Source organism: Anomaloglossus baeobatrachus, chromosome 2 (assembly GCF_048569485.1).
Source record: "Anomaloglossus baeobatrachus isolate aAnoBae1 chromosome 2, aAnoBae1.hap1, whole genome shotgun sequence".
NCBI lineage: Eukaryota > Metazoa > Chordata > Amphibia > Anura > Aromobatidae > Anomaloglossus > Anomaloglossus baeobatrachus.
The window spans coordinates 750,087,775-750,107,951 of record NC_134354.1 but is presented as its reverse complement, the minus strand read 5'-3'; the positions used below and the strand labels follow the sequence as shown (position 1 = coordinate 750,107,951).

Here is a 20,177-nt window from a genome sequence, read left to right as displayed (position 1 = left end):
ATGGGGGAGTAGGGTGACATGAAAAATGGCAATTTTGGGGTTCAGATTTTTTCTTATTGACGTTTACTGTTCAGGTTAATGAATTCAATTAATTTATTAATATTTTGACAGATTGTACTTTTGTTGACTTTGTAATATTAAATATGTTTTTTATCTATTTTTAAATTTAGCAAACATAACGATTTTTTTTTTTATTTTTTGTTTTTAGACCCATTAGGGGACCTGTCTGATGCTTGTTCTATATACTGTAATACTACAGCCATCGGTTGGGCTTCACCAAGGACACTGCCATGAGGCCCCCAGCTAGCATGGTAGCCCATTGGCACCCCATGAACGCATTGCCATCATAGTTGCACCTGTTAAATCAATGTCAGTGATTGACAGCTGCATTTACAGGGTTAAACAGCAGCGATCAGATCTAGGTCAGATCACTGTGGGCTCCAGTCACTGGTTTTACAGGCGGATAGCAGCTGTATAACACAGCTGGCATTTTACCCGGTATGGGGTTGGCTCCGTACATCCACAAACATGCATCGGTCAATGATGTCTCCATTTAATCAGGTCACGTCTGCTGTGTGGAGCTGTAAGGGCAATGTTTGGGCAGAGCTTGGGCGCAGTCTGACACACCGTGAGCGGAGGGGAACACCAAGGCGTGATATAGGACTTCTAAGATTTCACAACCACCACCCAGACTAGAAGGACTGCCGCACCCACCTGATCGATTACATAAGATCAAATGGAAACATGTCCGTGAGTCGTGTTTATCGCTCATTTTATCCATTTATTTTACAGCATTTACCATTCACAAAAGGCCCACGCCAAAACTAGAAGATGCTCTTGAGCAAATTCAGGGATCCATCCCCTCCACGTATTACTACGTCTCCAATTTCCGGAGCCCTAACAGCACAAGGTACGTTTTATTTATATATATATATATATATATAGATATAGATATAGATATAGATATAGATATAGACATACATTATATATATATATATATATATAATGTATGTCTATATCTATATATCTACGTGTGTGTGTGTGTGTGTGTGTGTGTGTGTGTTTGTATATATTATATACACCCTGTGTTTCAGACGATAATACACCCTTTTTGGCAAGAAAAATTTCTGCTAAAAATTGTGCTCTCTTGTAGTCCAGAGGTACCTTCCTGCGATGGAAGAAATCACTGCACCGCATCCTCCCCGATCACAAAGAGATCTACTCTCTCCTCCTGCCATAAAATAATCTATATGATTTGTGCAGAGCAGGAGAGGAAGCTGCGGGACCTGAACTGACGTTGCAGGAGCTGAGCAGCTGAAGGACCTGTCAGGTCATATGACTGATCATATAACCTGAAGGGTCCTTGAGTTAATCACTTGGAAGGTCCTTCAGCTGCTCAGATGCTGCAACCTCAGTTCAAGTCCCGATCATCCAATCAAGAACTGCAAGGTGTGTGTGTGTGTGTGTGTGTGTGTGTGTAAGAGAGCTGTGTAAGTCTGTAAATGTACATGTAGCAGAGCTATGTATGTCTGTAAATGTACATGTAGCAGAGCTGTGTGTCTGTAACTGTAAATGTGCATGTAGCAGAGCTGTGTGTGTCTGTAAATGTACATATAGCAGAGCTGTGTGTGTCTGTAAATGTACATGTAGCAGAGCTGTGTGTGTCTGTAAATGTACATGTAGCAGAGCTGTGTGTGTCTGTAAATGTACATGTAGCAGAGCTGTGTGTGTGTCTGTAAATGTACATGTAGCAGAGCTGTGTGTCTGTAAATGTACATGTAGCAGTGCTGTGTGTGTCTGTAAATGTACATGTAGCAGAGCTGTGTGTGTCTGTAAATGTACATGTAGCAGAGCTGTGTGTGTCTGTAAATGTACATGTAGCAGAGCTATATATGTCTGTAAATGTACATGTAGCAGAGCTGTGTGTGTCTGTAAATGTACATGTAGCAGAGCTGTGTGTGTCTGTAAATGTACATGTAGCAGAGCTGTGTGTGTCTGTAAATGTACATGTAGCAGAGCTGTGTGTGTCTGTAAATGTACATGTAGCAGTGCTGTGTGTGTGTGTGTGTCTGTAAATGTACATGTAGCAGAGCTGTGTGTGTCTGTAAATGTACATGTAGCAGTGCTGTGTGTGTCTGTAAATGTACATGTAGCAGTGCTGTGTGTGTGTGTGTGTCTGTAAATGTACATGTAGCAGAGCTGTGTGTGTCTGTAAATGTACATGTAGCAGAGCTGTGTGTGTCTGTAAATGTACATGTAGCAGAGCTGTGTGTGTCATTTCTTTTTTCATTGACCCAGATGCGTCCCACCTATAAGTAAGAGCAGGACAGGTCCCTGTATAAAAACTTTGCCCATTAATGGTCTTTACTCCTCAGAACCACAGATGCCTCCTCCAGCGTCTCGTCGGTAGGACACTCCACGTGGTCCAGAAAGCAACAACCTGCTGTAAAGTTGGACTTTGAGAGGATCTTTCCGGACCGGTCTGCAGCCCAGGTAGACAGTAACCAGCTCTACTTCCAGCACCGGCTGGAGGAGGCGCAGCGGCTTCTGGAGGAGCAGCATCTCAGCAACTTACAGGTACACAGCGACACTAGCAGAAGCCGCTTTATAGCCTTTTACTGGATCCCTATCGTTGATGCATCTATACACATCTATACGTTTATAATTGAAGACGTAATGGTAATCTGTCAGCAGGTTTTTACTCTCATCTGACTGCAACATAATGTAGGCAAACAGATCCTAAATCCAACGGTGTATCACTTAGATTACTGGGTGAAGCTGTTCTCACATAATCAAAGAATTGCGTTTTAAGCATGTAGCTGAGCCCAGGGAGCTGCACTGCCCTCACCAGGCTCTCTATAGAGATTGTGCATTGACTGTGAGGTGTCAGTCACAACAGTGGGCATGTTGGACTCCTGTGCAGGTGAGTTTTCTCATCCTGCGATGTTAATCACAGGGTAATAAAGGCACTAGTTTAAGTAAACAATAGCACATACACAGATAAGAGACACACAGTTGCTTTTTGTTTTCTAACCCCTACAGCATGCTGTCCTCAGCTTACATAGCAAAATGTTGTTGACAGATTCCCTTTAAAGAGGACCTGTCAACTCTCCCAGCAACATTGTATCCCCATAAAATATTGTAGGGCATTTCCTGCAATTCCACATTATACTGATGCTCCGTTGTTCCTCCTGGAAATGCATGACTAAAATGATTTCTGGATGTCCACCTTCAGGACATTTTTCTTTTGTTGCTTAAAATGTTTAATTAGGGCCAAAAATATTTTTACTATTGATTTTTGGTAAGTATTTTGCACTGCTCTGCTACTGTCTATTGCTGGCTGGGAAATGAGTTAACTGAAATCCCATCAGTGAGCTCATTACGACGGTCTGATGTCGAATTTGGTCTTTTTTGCTGAGCTCCTCCCAGTTAAAGGGAATATGTCAGCAGGTTTTTGCTATGTAAGCTGAAGCCAGCATGCTGTAAGGGTTAACACAGATAATTCTGGGATGCCTGTTTTGTCACAGTCCGATCTTATTGTTGTATATTTGCTTTGTTTGTTTAAGCAGCAGGACCCTGATCATTGCTCAGACTACAATGTCACATACAGGGCAATCAGGCACAATTCACTGTCAATGTACAATCTCTATAGAGAGCCTGGTGTGGGCGGGGACAGCTCTCTCAGCTCTGCTACATTGCTAAAGCTAAATATTCTGATTGTGTTAGAATGGCTGCAGCCAGTAATCTAAGTGATACATCATTGGATTCAGGATCTCTTTGCCTACATCATGCTGCTCTCAGATGAGGTAGCAAAAACCTGCTGACAGGTTCCCTTTAATCTATGACTACAGACCACACCAAAGTTCATTGTGCAGGGAAACAACCTGTAAAAGCCAAACAGTGCAATTTTTTTTAATGGAACCGAATTGCAAAAACAATTTTTACCACAAATACGCCCATGCAAATAGAAAAGACAAATTGTTGTCAAGGATGGATAACCAAGGTAATGACGGCACAGACTTTGGAGACTGATCCAAATGACAAGGGAAACGGAGAAAGCTCTAAATATTCCACATCAAGGAGGGTGTTGTACGATCACAACGTATCACCTATGGGTGATGAGGCCTGCGTCCTCCTGTGTACTGTGTACAATGTCTCCGGGGCTGCCGGGGGCGGCTGAGTGCAGGGTGCGGCTGCATATTGTAGTGACAATGGCACACATTACAGAGTCGTGTCCCTGTATACACCCTGAGAAACAAGTCGAGTCCTTGCAGAACTCCTCAATATTCATGAGCTTCATTGTCAGGGTTTGGCATGTCCCCCAAATACGTGCATATCCCGGGCACCCACCACCTCTCTGTGTGATAAAGCTTATTGCCATTCACTGTCATGACAGAGCCCATTCCTTGCACCGCTGTGCTGCAAAAAGCATCTGTAAATCACGCAAATATATAATATATAGGGATGAGCGAGTATACTCGTTACTACTCGGTACTCGCCAAGTAGTACGGTATTCGGGCTACTCGTCATTCCGCGAGTATCCTTGTAATTACTCGTTAGGAATAGTGAGTCCAATGCAAGTCAATGAGAAATGTGAGTAATTGTCTGCTGGACCCTACAAAGCGGTCTGCGGCTGAGTAAAAGGCTGAAATGGATGCATGATTGTTTAAAAGCCGGGTGGTAAAAAGCCGCCGGCTTTTTTAAGCAATCAGCTGATGCATGCTCCCCGCCCGGGTCATTCGCGCTGTGGTGCTGTACTACCCAGAGCTTCGCTGCCCGGAGCTTCGCTCCCCGTTGCCCGGTGCTTTGCTCCCTACTGCCCGGTGCTTCGCTCCCTGGTGCTTCACTCCCTGCTGCCCGATGCTTCGCTCGCCGCTGCCCGGTGCTTCGCTCCATGGTGCTGCGCCCCCCGCTGCCCGGTGCTTTGCTCCCCGCTCCCTGGTGCTGCGCTCCCCGCTCCCTGGTGCTGCGCTCCCCGCTCCCTGGTGCTGCGCTCCCCGCTCCCTGGTGCTGCGCTCCCCGCTCCCTGGTGCTGCGCTCCCCGCTCCCTGGGGCTGCGCTCCCCGCTCCCTGGTGCTGCGCTGTCCGCTGCTTCGCTCCCTGCTGCCCGCTGCTTCGCTCTCTGCTCCTTGGTGCTGCGCTCCCTGCCCGGTCCTAACTTAGGATTGGGCAGGGATGCGGCGGGGGAGCGAAGCAGCGGGGAGGGAAGCACCAGGCGGGGGAGTGAGGCAGCGGGGAGGGAAGCACCAGGTGGGGGAGCGAGGCAGCGGGGAGGGAAGCACCAGGCGGGAGAGCGAGGCAGCGGGGAGGGAAGCAGCGGGGAGGAAAGCATTGGACGGGAAAGCCGTTGGTGAAGTCTTACCTGGCTCTCCGCTGTTCTCCGCGGTGCTGTTCCTCTACTTCCGGAGCCGCTCATTACCCCTAATGTATTATGCACTGCATTGCTCCAGGGAGCGAAGGAGCGTGTATCAGCTGATTGCTTAAAAAAGCCGGCAGCTTTTATCACCCGGCTTTTAAACAATCATGCATCCATTTCAGCCTTCTACTCAGCCGCAGACCGCTTTGTAGGGTCCAGCAGACAATTACCCACATTCCCATTGAGTTACGAGTATAGCGAGTCCGAGTATTTCACTACTCGCTCATCCCTAATAATATGTAGATATCTCTAGTGAGACTTATTTCTCAGCAGTCTGATATAAAGCCACTAGGTGGCAGTGTTCCTCTTGTTTGGCCACTATGGCGGTGTCTATCCGTGTATCTGTACACTGCTGTAACTGGCATACACAGTCATGTATCTGTACTGTGCATACACTGGTCCAATGCATTATATATTGTAGGGCGACCCTCGCCCCTTCCCACCACATTTTCATTTTTAAGATGCATTCAAACCTGTACTGAAAAACACAAAATTAAATTCCAAGTGCTGTGAGATGGTGAAAATAAACACAATTCTGCCGCTTTTTGGGGATTTTTTTTTAAGGCATTCATCGTGCGGTAAAATATTATGGCAGCGCGATTCTTCAGGTCAGTACGGTTCGGACAATAAGTAATGTAGGAATCAGCTCTGGGAGGCAATGGCAGGGGCGCAGTAAAGAGGCACAAACAGGTTCTCAGTCCAAAAAGTAAGTGTTTTATTCACACTGGTAACAGACAGAAAAACACAGTCTTACTTCAGACAGGAATGCAAAGCAAAAGTCCAGATTGTCAATCAGCATAATATAGGTCCCGGATGTGCCAGCCCATTCAGGTATAACATTACCACAAAACCTACTTCAGCTCTCCAGCTGTTACGTCCCCACCGGAGTTTGCTCCAGCGACTTCTCCTTCGATCACCAGACGACGCCGTGTTCCTGCCGTGGATAGTGCTGTTGACGGGAGAGGAGTTGATGCCAGTGGCGCTGGTGGGTGCAGGCTCCACTCATCCACTGGGCTGAGTTTCCTTGGGACCTGTAGTACCACTGGCTGACTGTAGGTGGCACGTGTCTTCCAGCTGAACTTGCCTTCATTCAGCTACAACCAATAGGAAGACACCACACCCTTCTTATTTCCCCTCCTGTCTGCTGACCACTGCCAGAGATAGTTCTGTATTCCTGGTTCCTGTTCCACCCTGTTTTGTTTAGTGATTCTGGTGTTCTGATTTCTGCTTGTTGTCTGACTACCATCCTGCCTGCTGTTTCTGTACCTCGCCGCCAGTCACGGATTTGACCTCTGCTCTGTTTTCTGATTACGTCCTTGCCTGCCAGATTCTGTCCCTGTTCTGCAACTCCTGGTTTGACCCTGCCTGACGTCTACTCTCATCGGACTGCAGCCTTCCACAGGTAGTGATCTCCAGGGCCATGTGTAATTCCAAATCCCTGTATAGGAGTTAAAGGGTTACAGGTTTCTAGGGGTCCCGCTTGGTGAGTGGCTTCCTTCTTGCCTGTCCATTACAGCCCGTCTGTGGTTCCAGGCAGATGTTACACCAGCCCAAACACCCACCACCATAAGAAGTCAGAGCCGCCTATTAACTGTTTGTTGTCCTAATCCTGCAGCTGTGCAAGTCGGTCATTGACCCAAAATCCAGGAATAGCAGAGAAGGTCCAGGCCAGGGTTTGACCTCCTTCCCTGCTGCTCACCAATGCTAGAGGCACTTGCTAGGAGAAATATATTTCCCATCCCCCACCATACTCTTTACTGCATCACATTGGTTAAAAAAAATCATATTTGTAAACAAAGCCAAAAATGTTTTTTATTTACACATTTTCCTGAGACCTGTAAAATGTTTATTTTTTTTCGTGATGGGTCTCTGTTTGTTGGTACCAATCTTTGGTACACACAATGTGTTGATCGCTTTTTATTGCCTTTTTTGGGTGACTTGCAGTGACCAAAAAACGTCAATGCTAGCGTTTAATTTTTTTTGTATTTTTGTTATTTTTGTTTTATTTTACAATTTTATATTTCAACTAGCTGTAGTACACGAGCGTTGCCCGGGATAGTAACAATTTCTCTGAAAGTCTCTGTCTGTCTCTGTTTCTGTCTGTCTCGTTCCCCGTCTGTCTCGTTCCCCGTCTGTCTCGTTCCCCGTCTGTCTCGTTCCCCGTCTGTCTCGTTCCCCGTCTGTCTCGTTCCCCGTCTGTCTCGTTCCCCGTCTGTCTCGTTCCCCGTCTGTCTCGTTCCCCGTCTGTCTCGTTCCCCGTCTGTCTCGTTCCCCGTCTGTCTCGTTCCCCGTCTGTCTCGTTCCCCGTCTGTCTCGTTCCCCGTCTGTCTCGTTCCCCGTCTGTCTCGTTCCCCGTCTGTCTCGTTCCCCGTCTGTCTCGTTCCCCGTCTGTCTCGTTCCCCGTCTGTCTCGTTCCCCGTCTGTCTCGTTCCCCGTCTGTCTCGTTCCCCGTCTGTCTCGTTCCCCGTCTGTCTCGTTCCCCGTCTGTCTCGTTCCCCGTCTGTCTCGTTCCCCGTCTGTCTCGTTCCCCGTCTGTCTCGTTCCCCGTCTGTCTCGTTCCCCGTCTGTCTCGTTCCCCGTCTGTCTCGTTCCCCGTCTGTCTCGTTCCCCGTCTGTCTCGTTCCCCGTCTGTCTCGTTCCCCGTCTGTCTCGTTCCCCGTCTGTCTCGTTCCCCGTCTGTCTCGTTCCCCGTCTGTCTCGTTCCCCGTCTGTCTCGTTCCCCGTCTGTCTCGTTCCCCGTCTGTCTCGTTCCCCGTCTGTCTCGTTCCCCGTCTGTCTCGTTCCCCGTCTGTCTCGTTCCCCGTCTGTCTCGTTCCCCGTCTGTCTCGTTCCCCGTCTGTCTCGTTCCCCGTCTGTCTCGTTCCCCGTCTGTCTCGTTCCCCGTCTGTCTCGTTCCCCGTCTGTCTCGTTCCCCGTCTGTCTCGTTCCCCGTCTGTCTCGTTCCCCGTCTGTCTCGTTCCCCGTCTGTCTCGTTCCCCGTCTGTCTCGTTCCCCGTCTGTCTCGTTCCCCGTCTGTCTCTGTCTCTTTCTGTCTGTCTCTGTCTCTTTCTGTCTCCCCACCGACATCATATTACCTCACATATAAGCTTCTTATACTAACAATTTCCTTTGCTCCTATAGCAACCACTCACAGCTTCTATTAATAACCAGTAGTTCCAGGCTCCATTGACGTTAATGGAGGCAGTTTTTTTGGAAAGTAACTGTAAAGCGCGGGGTTAAATTTTCCCGTCAAAACATAGTCTATGACGTTCCCTGGGTCACATGAGTTGTCTGTGGAAAATTTTGATATTGTAAATGCGACGGTGTGGATTCCTTTAGCGGACACACACACACACACACACACACACACACACACACACACACACACACACACACACACATACACTCAGCTTTATATATTAGATACATCGGTCATTTGCTGACTTGGCAATTCCAAATATGTGTGTGTATATTGAGTGCTCACCTATTTGATATGCAGATCCAGGCCTCTGAATAAAGCTGCACCAATGCTGACAACCCTAGTGAACTGCCCAAAAAAAAGCTACGAGTGATCCCTACCCTTTGTATTCACCTTCCTCGCAGCGCCACCATAGGGAGGCTTAAGCATTACACAACTCCCATTCACATCAGCGAGATGTCTTTATATAAGAGTTCAGGACTAGTCCTCCATAGTGAGAGGCGCTCTCTGTAATCACATCCATTCTGGCCAAAAGTTTAGGAACCTTAGGAGAGGAACCCCCTTTATTAAAGGGGCTGTCCATTGCCCATCATACCATAAAATCACTGTATGCTCACCTCCTGAGCCTGCACCATACTCCGATCCGAGCTCTCAGTTGATCACATGACACTGTCATTTCACGTGACCACTGCAGCCAGTCAGTGGCTGCTGATCGGCTGCAGCCCTCAGTGTTCCTTCAGAGCAGACATCCGGTCCTGGATGTTTCTTTTATGATGGGCAGTGGAGCCATTGAGATGATGACATCCATTAGTCAATAATCCCTTTAACTCAAGCTTCTTTCCTGGTCATCCCCTTTATGGCTCTAGATTGTCCCTGCACTCACTTTTTTTGGCTCATCCCTGAAATATTCCTGTACGTGCACGGACATGTGGATTCAATAGGATCTGTAGAGACCAAGACTAATATATAAAAGACCCTCAGGAAGCCTGACGACTGGTGGCAGGTGAACTCCTGACCGTTTCCATGCACAATACAGTCATGGAATTGATTTATTACAATCCAGACGGCGAGAAAACAAACATCTCAGGCCTCGTATTGCTCCGACACGTCCCGTCACTGCTGGAATGCGGCAGGTACGTCACCGGCAGCTCGCACTCATCCTTCACCCCCGTCACTGATAATGACATGCCTCCACGTTTCAGATTTCCCCCATCACATTGTGCAGCCTTTATTCATGCCACATGTCAGGCACTGAATTACGCCAGACCTGAACTTTAATCCAATTAGTAAATGCTCGGCATCTATCAGCGAGAAGGCAGACTTCAAGGGGCACGCTCATAAAAATGTGCGCCATAGAGCTCCCCTGTCCTCCGAGAGCCACCGCCAGACTCCTCAACCTCCGAGAGATCGAAAATCCAACATGCCAGATCCTTACCTCCTCAACATCATTTGTTGTGAGACCCCATACAACTGTCAATCAATCCTTCAATGTCGGCAGGTTCAGCCAACTTTAATCTAATGTGTATGGGGACCTTAAAGGGAATCTGTCAGTAGAATTCACCCTCCTAACCCGTTTATAGGGGCATGCAGGTCATAGAAAGCTGAACAAATTGATACCTTGATATCTGCGATCCGATGTCTTATGCTAGAGAAATCCACACTTTTCTTAGTATGTAAATGAGCTGTAAAGATCTATGGGCCAGACATAGATCTCCCTGAGAATCTGCTCCAGAGACTATTGTTACCAGTGTCAAGGCTGCTTTACACGCAGCAACATTGCTATCGATGTCGCTGGTGAAAGCACCCGTCTCCCTCGGTTGTGCGTCACGGGCAAATCGCTGCCGTGGTGTACAAAATCGCTTACACCCGTCACACGGACTTACCTGCCTAGTGACGTCGCTGTGACCAGCGAACCGACTCCTTTCTAAGGGGGGTGGTTCGTGCGGCGTCACAGCGACGTCACATGGCAACAGAAGCGAAGGGGCTGATAGCAGCCGAAGGTAAGACACGCCCACCTCGTTGCTGGAGGACGCAGGTAAGGTGTTTTTCGTCGTTCCTGGGGTGTCACACGTAGCGATCTGTGCTGCCGCAGGAACGACGAACAACCAGCGGCATGCACCAGCAACGATATTTGAACGACTTGTCAACGATCAACGATAAGGTGAGTAATTTTGATCGTTAACGGTCGTTCGTGCGTTTCACACGCAACGACGTCGCTAACGAGGCCGGATGTGCGTCACGAATTCAGTGACCCCAACGACATCTCGTTAGCAATGTCGTTGCATGTAAAGCCCCCTTCAGTCTCATTTTCGTTGAATTGCCGGATACTGCTTGGAAAAAGAAGCAGGCCGGTTTGATATCTCAGCAGTGACCTGTCATTCACAGACCTGACGCAGATGGAGAACCCGGGGAATCATAGACAGGGAGAAGATCCAATGCACAGTCCGGCCCCTCCGCTGCCTCAAATCTCTGACTGACTGGCCAGCACAGTTTGATGCCTCAGCAGTGACCTGTCATTCAGAGACCTGAGGCAGATGTAGATGCTGGGGAATCATTGAAGATCTGGAGGAGATCCAGTGCACAGTCCGGCCACTCCGATGCCTCCTGTCTGGGAATGACCTGCCAGCTAGGTTTGATGTCTCAGCAGTGACCTGTCATTCACAGACCTGAGGCAGATGGAGAGGCTGGGGAATCACTGACGAGGAGGAGACGATCCAGTGCATAGTCCGGCCCCTCCGCTGCCTCCTGTCTGTGAATAATCTGCCAGCCCGATTTGATGTCTCAGCAGTGACCAGTCATCCATAGACCTGAGGCAGATGGAAAGGCCAAAAAATCATAGATGGGGAGGATAGCTCCTATAGAAGTGATCATGTTATTAGAACAGCCACTACATGGTGTACAGCGCTATAATGTTTCAGCTGCATACAGTATATATACAATACAGACCAAAAGTTTGGACACACCTTCTTATCTCTTGAACAACTGTTAAGAGGAGACTTTGTGCAGCAGGCCTTCATGGTAAAATAGCTGCTAGGAAACCACTGCTAAGGACAGGCAACAAGCAGAAGAGACTTGTTTGGGCTAAAGAACACAAGGAAAGAACATTATACCAGTGGAAATCTGTGCTTTGGTCTGATCCAACCACTGTGTCTTTGTAGAAAAGGTGAACGGATGGACTCTACATGGCTGGTTCCCACCGTGAAGCATGGAGGAGGAAGAGGTGTGATGGTGTGGGGGGGCTTTGCTGGTGACACTGTTGGGGATTTGTTCAAAATTGAAGGCATACAGAACCAGCATGGCTACCACAGCATCTTGCAGCGGCGTGCTATTCCATCCGGTTTGCGTTTAGTTGGACCATCATTTATTTTTCAACAGGACAATGACCCCAAACACACCTCCAGGCTGTGTAAGGGCTATTTGACTAAGAAGGAGAGTGATCGGGTGCTACGCCAGATGACCTGGCCTCCACAGTCACCAGACCTGAACCCAATCGAGATGGTTTGAGGTGAGCTGGACCGCAGAGTGAAGGCAAAAGGGCCAACAAGTGCTAAGCATCTCTGGGAACTCCTTCAAGACTGTTGGAAGACCATTTCCGGTGACTACCTCTTGAAGCTCATCAAGAGAATGCCAAGAGTGTGCAAAGCAGTAATCAAAGCAAAAGGCGGCTACTTTGAAGAACCTAGAATATAAGACATATTTTCAGATGTTTCACACTTTAAGTATTTCATTCCACATGTGTTAATTCATAGTTTTGATGTCTTCGATGTGAATCTCCTATTTTCAGAGTCATGAAAATAAAGAAAACTCTTTGAATGTGAAGGTGTGTCCAAACTTTTGGTCTGTACTTACATCCGACCACCGCCAGAGCTAAAAACAGATTGAGTGGGACCAAGTGTCTGACCCCACCCCCCATCTAATATTGATGACCAATCCTAAGACTAAGCTATTCTCTATGTGGTGGACAACCCCTTTAACTTGGACTTGGTTAAAGTGGTTGAGTTGTAGTGTATTATCTGGAGTCATTTTTTTTCTTAGAAATTTTATTTAGACATTTGTGTTTTACAAAATGTACCACTACCACATGTGCACGCAGCACTCGGCGGATGCAATTACCGTGTAATAGTGATGAGTCAGGTAAGCCAGCGAATACCTGCGCTGCGGGCAGCTCTGACTGGTGACATGCAGCCGCCACACATCGGATTGTAAGGGTTAATGTTAAGTAATAAAAGGCGTCTCCTAATATATTACCGTCTAATCATCTGTAATTAAAAGTGCAACAATAACAGGGCAATAAATAATGCCGCCATGCATGCAGACACGTTTCCTTCTATCCTTCAGCCATTCGTCTTCTGAAGAAATTTCATTAAAGTGAATGAGTCATCAGCAACGGATTCATTATTTACATCAAGTTTTTATATTAGAGGTATTTTTATTTTATGTTTTTCTTATTACAATCAAAAGTTAAAAGTAATCTTGCAATTTTCACACTGACCACTGAGATTAATATGTAACCCTTGTTGTTTATCACATGGACAGAGTAACTCAGACCCCATTCCTTTATAAAGAATTATAAACTTCCTGCGCAGGGAGAAGGTGAGCTGTGACATCACCTATTGTGAATGGTGGATACCGTGTTCTCTACTGTATACAGTGTGTCCAACCATATCCTGTCCACCGCCATTAACTTGAGAACAGCGGCAGGTATAGGCATAGAAGTGGTGTCTAGGTATAGTAAAGTAGCCATTCACTACGCAATGACACCACCTATAGCGCCACCTGGTGGAAAACAACAGAGTTAGCATTTTTATCTCGAAAACAGAACGAGATAGAGAAAAAAAGTGAATTACAAAGTTGTAGGGCATCATCAATTCAATACGAATCGACACCTTGCATACAGAAATGCTATGATATGAAACCCATGACCCCCCAAAACATTGAATGCCAGTCACACATAGGGCACTCATTTAACTTTGATGCTCAAAGTGGCCCCCGTCAGCTGCAATGCACATCTGGGCTCTGGACAGCATACTGTATCTTGCTGCACGTTGTACAATATGGTAGGTGACACGTTTGCACAAGCATCTGTGATACGTCGTCGTAGGTCCTGCAATGTTAGTGGAGGGGTCGCATACACCTGCTGTTTGATGTGACCTCACAGAAAGAAGTCCAATGGGGTCAGGTCAGGTGAGCGTGGAGGCCACTCCATGCAGCCACCATACCCAATGACTTGTAGGAAGGTCTCCATGAGGTTTCGCTTCACGTCCGCAGCTTTGTGAGTTTTACACCTTCTAATCATAGCATTTCTGTATGCAAGGTGTCGATTCGTATTGAATTGATGATGCCCTACAACTTTGTTGTTCACTTTTTTTCTCTATCTCGTTCCGTTTTCGAGATAAAAACGCTAACTCCGCTGTTTTCCACCAGGTGGCGCTATAGGTGGTTTCATTGTGTAGCGCATGGCTACTTTACTATACCTAGACACCACTTCTATGCCTATAGCTGCCGCCGTTCTCAAGTTAATGGCGGTGGACAGGATATGGGTGGACACACTGAATAGAGGTGTTATCAGTCATTGTACAGGAGGAGGAGGAGGTGAGCTCTGACACCACCTATTGTGAAGGGTGGATCCTGTTTTATCTGCTGTCATTGAACAGTAGGAGGAGGTGAGCTGGGATATCACCTATTGTGAATGGTGGATCCTGTGTTATATACTTTATATAGAGGTGTTACCAGGGCTGTGGAGTCGGAGTCGGAGTCGTGGAGTCGGAGTCGGAGCTCATTTTGGTGGAGTCGGAGTCGGAGTCGGAGTCGGTATAAAATGCACCGACTCCGACTCCTAAAATATATAATAAATTGGGGACAGGAGTGCAATGCAGAATGTGCTGAATATTTTACTAAATAATAACATTTAGTATAATGCTTATATTTAAGTGAAAAATTTATTGTAGTACAATGTGAACATCAGACATTTAATTGTTTTTATGATACAATAATCAAGATATTTGGATAGAACATAAAATATTTATTGGAATACAACTTTAGAACACAAAAAACTAATAAATTTTAAATATGTAATATATATATATATATATATATGTATATATATATATATATATATATACAGTGTATATACACACAAGATATATATGTAATCTACTGTATATTACATAGTATATTACATATTTACAATTTATTACAGTTTTTTGTGTTCTAAAGTTGTATTCCAATAAATATATTTTATGTTCTATCCAAATATCTTGATTATTGTATCATAAAAATTATTAAATGTCTGATGTTCACATACACATATTCATGTACTACAATAAATTTTTCACCTAACTATAAGCAATATATGTAGGAGTCGGAGTCGGAGTCGGAGCCGGAGTCGGAGTCGGTGCAAGAGAATTTGAGGAGTCGGAGTCGAAGGTTTGGCTTACCGACTCCACAGCCCTGGGTGTTACCAGTCATTATACAGGAGGAGGTGAGCTGTGACATCACCTTTTGTGAATGATGGATTCTGTGTTCTATATTTTATATAGAGGTGTTACCAGTCATTGTACAGGAGGAGGAGGTGAGCTGTGACATCACCTTTTGTGAATGGTGGATCCTGTTATATAGGTGTTACCAGTCATTATACAGGAGGAGGAGGTGAGCTGTGACATCACCTTTTGTCAATGGTGGATTCTGTGTTATCTACTATATGTAGAGGTGTTATCAGTTATTATACATAAGGGGGAAGAGGTGAGCTGTGACATCTATTTTTAATGATGAATCCGGTGTTATCCCCTGTATATATAGCTGTTATTATCCCTCATTAAACAGGAGGAGAAGGTGAGCTGTGATATCACCTAGTGTGAATGATTTAATTTGAAACCTGTCTAAGATGATAATGAGACTGCTTAAAAGTCTTCTATATTAAACAGGAAGTGTGACTGTACTATGAGGAGTAATAACTATATCCTTTTTTTTTATATTATATAATCTGGAAAATGTATAAAAAAAAATTTTCAAAATTCAATTCAGATGAAAATTTGATTTAAGCAATAAGTCTCTTTTTCTGAAGATACATCTAGTAATGTAATAACACTTAGGGGTACTTTGCACGTTGCAATATCGTCGGGGTGAAATCGAAAGTGACGCACATCAGGTGCCGGTAACGACGTCGCAACGTGTAAAGCCTGGATGCGCCGATAAACTATCGCAAAAGCGTCGTAAGTCAGTGATCTGTGTAGCGTCGGCCATTTCCATAATGTTGGGTCAACCGCAGGTACGATGTAGTTCCTCGTTCCTGCGGCAGCACACATCGCTTTGTGTGACCCCGCAGGAGCGAGGAGCATCTCCTTACCTGCGTCCCGGCTGCAATGAGGTAGGAAAGAGGTGGGCGGGATGTTTACGTCCCGCTCATCTCCGCCCCTCCGCTTCTATTGGCTGCCTGCCGTGTGACGCCGCACGACCCGCCCCCTTAGGTCGGCGAGAGAGCAGCCATGTATGAGATCCATCTGAAGGAGGAGAGAGTAAAGTCAGCACTGACTGACAGCAGGGATCGCGTGATGTAACAATGTCACTCAATCCCCAGGAGAGCCGGTGCCGACACCAATGGAACAGCACCGTCGCCAGAGGTGAATGTAGGTGTTATAATTTTATTGAGAAGATGGAACACATTTATCCTAAATCTGCAGAGACTGTTGCTGGTTTCAGACGCGAATGAGACATCCGCAGAAGGTGTGGGAACGTAAGCGTCACATGCAGACGCATTATGGCCTCCTGACACCAGCCGCGGCGTGTGCTGCTTTGCTTTTTATATTACAGTTGTAACATTTTGGGAGGTTTTGCACTCTTTATTTTAACCTTTAATCCTTTTTGATATCTTCAGGCAAATCCATTCCGGATAAAACACACACATTAAAAATAATTACTAGATTTTTATTTTATTAGTCATATAGAGCGATTAACTTGCACAGTAAAACGTTATGACTGGTCCATAATGGCAGCTCCATGTACAACAGATGAAAAGCCATGGTAGATCATATGCAAGACCGACCCGTATAAGAAGTAATAGGACGGTACAGGTGGTGGATTGTGAGCAGAGCCCCACACTCATTTCACGTATGTATAATAAAATCTCATCTGTTTTTAGCCTCCACTAGGGGTGTGAGGGTGAACTCTTAATAAGGGTTCACAAGTTGCCTACTGCCTGACCTAATTGGTGTGGATCAAGTGCATGCTTAAGGGAAATCACCACCGGACAAAAGGGTCAGATGTGAACTCTCTTCTTGATCAGAGCAAAATGGGACCAAGAGACCTTTTATTAGACATGCGGCATCTTATATAGGCTAAGGGCGCAGGCATGTTCGGTTAATCAATGGGTGGATCTGTGATGTTGATGGGCGGGTCGATGACGTCATCTGGTTGGATCTGCGGTGATGCTGATGGGAGGGTCTATGACGCCATCGGGTGGATCTGCGATGATGCTGATGGTAGGGTCTATGAAGTCCTCTGGGTGGATCTGCGGTGATGCTGATGGGAGGGTCTATGATGTCATCGGGTGGATCTGCGATGATGCTGATGGGCAGGTCTATGATGTCCTCTGGGTGGATCTGTGATGTTGATGGGCGGGTCTATGATGTCCTGGACATGCCCATTAGTCAGTGGGATAGTTCATGGGTTAATCAATGGGTGGATCTGTGATGTTGATGGGCGGGTCGATGACATCATCTGGGTGGATTTACGATGATGCTGATGGGCAGGTCTATGATGTCCTCTGGGTGGATCTATGATGTTGATAGGCGGGTCTATCATGTCATCTGGGTGGATCTGCGATGATGCTAATGGGCAGGTCTATGATGTCCTCTAGGTGGATCTGTGATGTTGGTGGGCGGGTCTATGAGGTCATCAGGTGGATCTGCGATTACGCTGATGGGCAGGTCTATGATGTCCTCTGGGTGGATCTGTGATGTTGATGGGAGGGTCTATGACGTCATCGGGTGGATCTACGATGATGCTGATGGGCAGGTCTATGATGTCCTCTGGGCAGATCTGTGGTGATTCTGATGGGAGGGTCTATGACATCATCGGGGGGATCTACGATGATGCTGATGGGCAGGTCTATGATGTCCTCTGGGCGAATCTGCAGTGATTCTGATGGGAGGGTCTATGACGTCATCCGGGGCCATCTTGGCTTCTCTGATGACTGACTTATGTAAGGCAAATTGACACACTTCCCACAATCTCCTATGTCAAAAGGTTAATAAGTATTTGATGGAAAGGCCCTCCTCAACAGGGGGAGCCTATGAGCTTATTGTGTACTGGTTCTCGTCTCTCAGCTTCTGGTCCAGGCAAGCGGCCGTCTCCTCCTCCTCTGTTCCTGTTCTCAGCCACCATTTGGCTGTGTCCCTCCCTTCATCCCGTCTGTCGGTGTGTTGTTGCCAATATGTACAATGTTGTCCCTTATTTTTGAAGACTTCTGCCCTTCGTCATGGCGGCTGGATATCAACTTCTTGGCCAGATCCTGACTGATGGTCATTCTTGCCTAATCAGTGCTCGGAGTTTACCACAATTTCTGTGGTTTTGTTCGTTCTCCCGCTTTTTGAGGATTGACCACAGGTTCATGATGGGATTGAGATCTGGGGAGTTTCCTGGCCGTAGATTCACAATTCCATTGTTTTGCTCGACAAGTCACTAAGTTATCACTCTTTTCTTGTGTCATGGTCTCCAAAGCCTTGTTCCTTACTAAATTTCTCCTGGATCGTTGGGAGAAGTTGCTCTTGGAGGTTTAGATCTCATTCTCTATTTATGGCAGAGATCTAAAGCAAAACTATGAATGAGCCACCTCCATCGATCAAAAGCCCCCACACATGAAGAGTCTCAGGATGCGTGATGGGACACAAGACTCATGGTAGCGCTCACCTTTATAATCTCTGGACAATCGTTCTTGCAGACGTCCACGACATTCTGAAGATGGCTTTGTAAAAAGTACATGGGTTGGGCTGCACAGGATCGGGTAATTAAAGGGATCCTGTCAGGTCCCATATGTGTTCTGACCTACAAGGAGGGTGATTTGTGGCCTAGTAACCCTTTCCTACCCATCCCTGTGTTGTAATATTGTGTAATATGCATGTATAAAAAAAACAAACAAAAAAAACCATTTTATAACTTACGTGTTCCCCATGTAAATAAGCAGAGGGTCTAGTCCCCTGGGCATCGCATCGCCCCGTGGGTGTTTGCATGCTTTCCGTGGTATCATGCCTCTGTGGGCATAATACCATGGATTTACATGAGCGACATCACCGTCAGCTCCTCGAGATCCCGCGCATGCGCGCTTGTCATTCCCGCAGCTTTGTTATCTGGGCGCTTGCTTGTCGGCTTCAGATGCGCACTGCGCATGCTCAGAAGACTCCTGCGGTTTCGACTATGCGCAGAGTGTGTCTGAAGCCGACAAGCAAGCACCTGGATAAAAAGGCTGCAGGAATGACAAGCGCGCACGCACTGGATCTCAAGGAGCTGACGGTGACGTCACTCATGTAAATCCATGCGACACCCATGGATTTACATGAGTGACGCCCATCTAAAAACACTGGAGCAGCAAACTGGGAAAAGCAAAATTTTGTCCTTGGCTTGTGAACAATTCTTCTTATAAGTGTTTTCACTTACCAGTTTGAATTCTTGCGAGGAGCACCTAGTCGTGGTTGCCGGTTTATGGTGAAATTATGTTCTTTCCACTTTCGGATTATGGACCCGATAGTGCTCACTGGAACCTTCATTAGTTTTGAAATTTTTCTGTAACTAATGTCTTCAGTATGTTTTACAACAGTAAGGTTGCGAAGATCTGGAGACAGCTCACTGGTATTACCCATCGTGAGATGTTTGTGTGGCACCTTGGTAATTAAGACACCTTTTTATCCGTCATCAGTTGACCCAGCTGATATTATGTTTCACTAAATGGCAGGATTGCTTTCTAATTACTGATATCAGCTGGTGTCATGACTTTCCATGGCTTTTTGCACCTCTTTCTTCATGTGTTCAATAATTTTTCCCTGTGTCATTTCTCATTATTATACATAACTTATTTTATGGACATCTATGGTTTGAGTTCTTTTTCTGTGTGGATTGGATGGGTTGTTACTGACATCTGGTGTGAAATTCATGTCAATAGCACCTTCAGAAAATTGGTGACGTGTTCAATACTTATTTCTTTGTTGCTCCATTGGGAGACCCAGACAATTGGGTGTATAGCTACTGCCTCCGGAGGCCACACAAAGTATTACACTCAAAAGTGTAAGGCCCCTCCCCTTCTGGCTATACACCCCCAGTGGGATCACTGGCTCACCAGTTTTGTGCTTTGTGCGAAGGAGGTCAGACATCCACGCATAGCTCCACTGTTTAGTCAGCAGTAGCTGCTGACTATATCGGATGGAAGAAAAGAGGGCCCATACTAAAGGGCCCCCAGCATGCTCCCTTCTCACCCCACTCTTGTCGGGTGTTTGTTAAGGTTGAGGTATCCATTGCGGGTACGGAGGCTGGAGCCCACATGCTGCTTTCCTTCCCCATCCCCCTGAGGGCTCTGGTGAAGTGGGATCCTATCGG

The 20,177-nt window shown here is 46.4% G+C and overlaps 1 protein-coding gene across 1 annotated transcript in view; it reads left to right on the top strand.

Annotated features, from left to right (window-relative positions):
* The window catches only part of CEP126 (centrosomal protein 126), a 106,623-nt gene that overhangs the window by 47,604 nt on the left and 38,842 nt on the right, over positions 1-20,177 (top strand). The window contains exons 4-5 of the mRNA XM_075337470.1: positions 793-910; positions 2,376-2,577. Coding sequence (XP_075193585.1) covers positions 793-910; positions 2,376-2,577 — 320 coding nt within the window. The remainder of the gene's footprint in view (positions 1-792; positions 911-2,375; positions 2,578-20,177) is intronic.